The sequence below is a fragment of the Doryrhamphus excisus genome, chromosome 9 (genome assembly GCF_030265055.1).
Source record: "Doryrhamphus excisus isolate RoL2022-K1 chromosome 9, RoL_Dexc_1.0, whole genome shotgun sequence".
NCBI classification, from domain to species: Eukaryota; Metazoa; Chordata; class Actinopteri; order Syngnathiformes; family Syngnathidae; genus Doryrhamphus; species Doryrhamphus excisus.
Window position 1 is genome coordinate 8928109 of NC_080474.1, and position 4587 is coordinate 8932695.

Here is a 4587-nt window from a genome sequence, read left to right on the forward strand (position 1 = left end):
TTTCAGAGTCTGCACCTATTCCAGTTGTATTTCTTTTCATTTGTGCTTCCTGCCAAAACGGTTTTAATTCATTCCACCCACAACCCGCATCCAGGCATGCCCACTCTATGAACCTAGCTTATAAGGAAGTCCGCCCCTCTGACATCCCAAAGGGGCAGTTTTATAACACCTTTTGAAATCAAGCAAATGACAAACCTCATTATCTGAAACTTTGGCATCATTTAATACGAAAATACAACATTCTAACTACATTTATAGGACAGAAAGTGGAATTATTCCTTATTTTTATATTTATATAATATTTTCCCCATATTACGAGTTTATTCTCATAAAATTACCACTTTTTTCTCTTTTTACTTTATTCTTTACAACTGAGCTCTTGAAAAAATTCCAACAATTTCAACTTTTTTGTAATTGTTTTATATTTAAATTATGACTTTATCCTCATAATATTCTTCTGACAAAATGTAATGCTCAAAAAATACAACTTTGGTGTTTCGTTTGTTTCTCATGACACTACAACTTTGAAAAAAAATAGCGTTTCTTTAACATTTCAACTTTATGCTACTAAAATGCCATTTTTATCCCCTCATAATATGTTATTCCCGCCAAACCTTTTCTGGATAGATTACAGCTTTACAGCAATACGCTGAGGCCTCACTTCATCCCTGCCTGAGTCACTCTCATACTACTGTCAGCAGCATTACATTCACAAAAGAGCATTTTTCAGGACAGTAAAGATCCACTCCTCTAAAGCATTGTCCACAATCGGGAAATCCCGGCAGGGTACATTCTTTCCTGAATTCCTTCTCCGCCTCCCTGACTGTGCTGTTGATTGTGTGACTTGTCTTCTGCTTCCACTCAAGCTAATTGACAGATGACTCTCAATCAGGTCAGGAGTACAGGGTAAGGGGGGGACGGACCTAAGTGAGGACAGTGCGTGAATTGATTATCTTACACACTTTCAAATGAAGGAGAGGACATTTTGGTTTGGAAACATCTGCGAGAAGAAGTGTGGTGGCGCAGGACATTAGCGGCACGAAGCACAATGGGTGCCAGACTGACACTCTGCTGCTGTTACTCCTATCTGAAATACAACACAGAGGAGAAAAGGCACTTTTTCCGGTGGGATTGCTCTTTACTCCGCTCGCTGGATGATGAACATTTATTTATTTCAACCTGTTTCTGTCTCCAGCATGCACGCTGCTAAAGCTTCCAAGCCACCAGAGCCGCTATCCTATGATTCCGGGTGTAGTGATACGGAGGAGGAATGCCATTGTGGACAGCAGTATGCCTTGGGGATGCCTTGGGACAACCAGCAAAGCCCGAGGACAAATACGCACGGTGCCTCATCCTTCAGGCGGGAATCAGAGAGAGAGCTGCAAGCCTTCATCGGCATGAGAGATCAGGTTGACAAAGCTACCGAGGTGAGATCACTTGATGGTTTTTTGGAAGCACCGATATTCAATGTCTCACACAGAATGCAGTTTAACCGCAATGGAACCTGGTTATTATTTTATGTCAGACAAGTCACTACAGACACTTAATTGAAGTTGACTTACATGTCAATATTATATTGTTATTCCATGTTAAAATTTATCAAAACAAACAAAGAAGGAGGGGTACCATCTAATGACTGTCACCCCCCCCCCTTTTTTCCACACAAAATACAAAATTAAATTCCCCCATTTAAATTTTGCCCAAAAATAGGAAAAAATGAAAAGAATGCTCACAAACAAACCAAACGCCTTCATTATGTCTCAGACAAAAGTCACGTAAAGTTCAAATATTAAATCAAATGTATGTTTTTCAGTCAAATTAAAAAACAAACAAACAAAAAACAACAACAATATAAACATGTCATTGAAAATTAGGTTGTGGAAATGTTACTATTAAGAGGAAAAAGTCAAAATATTATTGGAATAGTCATAAAAAAGTCATGAGTAAGAGCATAGAAAACCTGTTTACAAACTTCTCAAGACATTTTTAACACTATTATAGCCTTCTAGATCTGACATTACACCCCTGTAGTCACCTTTACACTCCACCTATGCATCATCCTCACTAGGGTCGCGGGTGTGCTGGAGCCTATCCCAGCTGTCTATAGTTATTTATGTAAGAACTTAAGTGATGAGAAAAACATGGAAGTCTCTTAAATGAAACTCTTTTTTTTAGTGTTATTTAGAATTTACAGTATATGACCAGGATATCATGAGCCCACATTTTGCCTCAAGCTGTGTGGAACATTTACACTACATTTGTACAAAACATACCGGAAATGTTCATGACGACTTGCACTGCTCTAATTCACTAATTGGGTCTATGTAGCCTGTCTGTTCAACTATTTTCACTGAATTATCTCATTACCATTAGAGGACAGAGCAGGCACCGATGGGAGCATTTACAGAACTCTTTTTGACCCACAAGTGTCAAAAATAAAGGGAAAGGAACCGAGCCAAACAAGAGTCCATCCTTTCACACTCAAAGATTGAATGCATGTCAGTGGGAGTGGTTTGTCTATATGTGCTCTGTGATTGGCTGGTGACCAGTCCAGGGTGTACCCCGCCTCTCGCCGAAGACAGCTGGGATAGGCTCCAGCAACACCCCAGTGGGGATAAGCGGTATAGAAAATGGATGGATGTTAATAAATTTTATATTTTTTGAGCATAGAAAACCTGTTTATGACTTTCTAAATATGGATTTTAACATTAGTAGTGCCCTACAGACATGAAGCAAGACCACTATAACACCCCTACAGTTACATTTACACTGCTTAGCCTCAAATTTATTTCTTCCTCTCAACTTAAGAAGCCAAAAACTTACCACTTCCACATGTGATAGTAGGAGATCTTTTTTTTCTGCTCTCTATCGTGTCAGAAACGCCTTGGCCAACTTCATGCAATGTTCATTCATTCATTTTCTACAGTTTATCCATACGAGGGTCGCAGGGGTGCTGGAGCCTATCCCAGCTGTGTGGCGAGAGGCGGGGTACACGCTGGACTGGTGGCCAGCCAATCACAGGGCACATATAGACAAACAACCATTCCCACCCACATTCATACCTATGGACAATTTGGAGTGGCAAATTAACCTAGCATGTTTTTGGAATGGGGGAGGAAACCGGAGTACCCGGAGAAAACCCACGCATGCACGGGGAGAACATGCAAACTCCACACAGAGATGGCCAAGGGTGGAATCGAACTGGGGTCTCCTAGCTGTGAGGTCTGCGCACTAACCACTTGTGCAGCTCATGCAATGTTAATTTTTGAAATGTGCATCTTTGTTTTACCCTGTTTCCTGCATGTTGTACACAAACTCCACCCATCTTACTTAATATGTTGCCAAAGGAATGGGAAAAGCTGAATTACGACATCCACACGTTACACTATGCCCGACGCGAAGTCAGAGCTCGATGGAAGAAAATCCTGCTACATTTAGGTGAGACACTCATGTTCCACATATCCACTGGATGCAGCTCCATGTTCTAAACTTTATAAATTGCGATGCCTTGATGTGTCACTACATGCCGTGGTGCCTGCAGGATATCAGGCTGAGGTGGACGCCTTGTTGTATGTCAACAAACAAACTGGCCTAAATCAGGACCACGAGAGTCTTCATAAAGCTACTGAGCTGTTGATCCAGTTACTGGACCATACATCCCTATTTCCTCCAGGAACTGGACATCGGACCAGATACCTCTATGTCATGGTACACTCAGACACACACACAGCATCCAGTTTGTCTTTTTCACTAACTCAATAAACAAGGAGCAGCTAACTGACTTACTGTATATGTCATATGCAGTCAATATTCTGTCCTTTCCACATCCTCTTCAGGATCGCCTGGTGTCTCTGGACAGTGCTGAAGAATTTGTCAGGCTGGCCAGAGAAAAATATCCAAAAGTCTAAAGACGAGAAGGCTGAAACAACCATCAATAATGGTTCCAAACATTTATTATACACTTTCTACAGCCTGTATAATGTCTTAGGTGTAAGTGTGACATCTTTATTCTTGCTCATCAGACAATAAAATACACAAAAGTGTCATTCGGGAGGCACTTGCAAATACTTGATTCATCTTGAAGGGGGACGGGGTGGGGAGGTGGGGCATGCATGAGCTGGAATATACTTACTTACCATTGCCGCCCTTCAATAGAAAGGAACAGACAGCTTTTTTTGAGTGTGCGTGTGTGGCACTTTGATATTTAACTGTTAAGCGAAAAGCCTAAAGATTGAGGATTATTTATCCAAGCTCACGAGGAGGTGATCACACTTTTACAACAAAGTATCAGAACTTTTGCTGGAGAAGGATAGGCTGAATGAACTTCACATACAGATAAAAAGGTAAGAACACAAATGTTTTTCTGCAAATGAAAAATTAGTAAGTGTGACTAAGAAGTATTTGAGGACTTTTTTTTAAACCAAAGTAAACGATTCTTTTCTTTTTCTTGTTACCCTCTTCGTGTATTAACATAAAAACCAGCCATTGAGCCTCACTGGACTAAAGTGTATAAAATATACAAAGGGAAGATGTGTTCCCATCTTTGGTAAATTTTGGTGTCTGCAAAGGAATGACAATACAACTTGA

At 40.5% G+C, this 4587-nt stretch overlaps 1 protein-coding gene across 1 annotated transcript; it reads left to right on the top strand.

The window, feature by feature from the left end:
* The first annotated feature begins 817 nt into the window (after positions 1-817).
* Positions 818-4065, top strand: LOC131136157 (melanoregulin-like). The gene is made up of 6 exons (XM_058082731.1): positions 818-892; positions 975-1125; positions 1196-1427; positions 3348-3438; positions 3542-3708; positions 3837-4065. The coding sequence occupies exons 2-6, from the start codon at positions 1049-1051 to the stop codon at positions 3906-3908; spliced, it is 639 nt and encodes a 212-aa protein (XP_057938714.1). The 5' UTR covers positions 818-892; positions 975-1048; the 3' UTR covers positions 3909-4065.
* Positions 4066-4587: the final 522 nt, after the last annotated feature.

Excerpts from the sequence above, each read along its gene's own strand:
- LOC131136157 (XM_058082731.1), top strand. The coding sequence starts at position 1,049 with ATGGGTGCCAGACTGACACTCTGCTGCTGTTACTCCTATCTGAAATAC. Across the intron at positions 1,126-1,195 it reads GAGAAAAGGCACTTTTTCCG|CATGCACGCTGCTAAAGCTT; the intron begins GTGGGATTGCTC and ends TTCTGTCTCCAG. Across the intron at positions 3,709-3,836 it reads CCAGATACCTCTATGTCATG|GATCGCCTGGTGTCTCTGGA; the intron begins GTACACTCAGAC and ends CATCCTCTTCAG.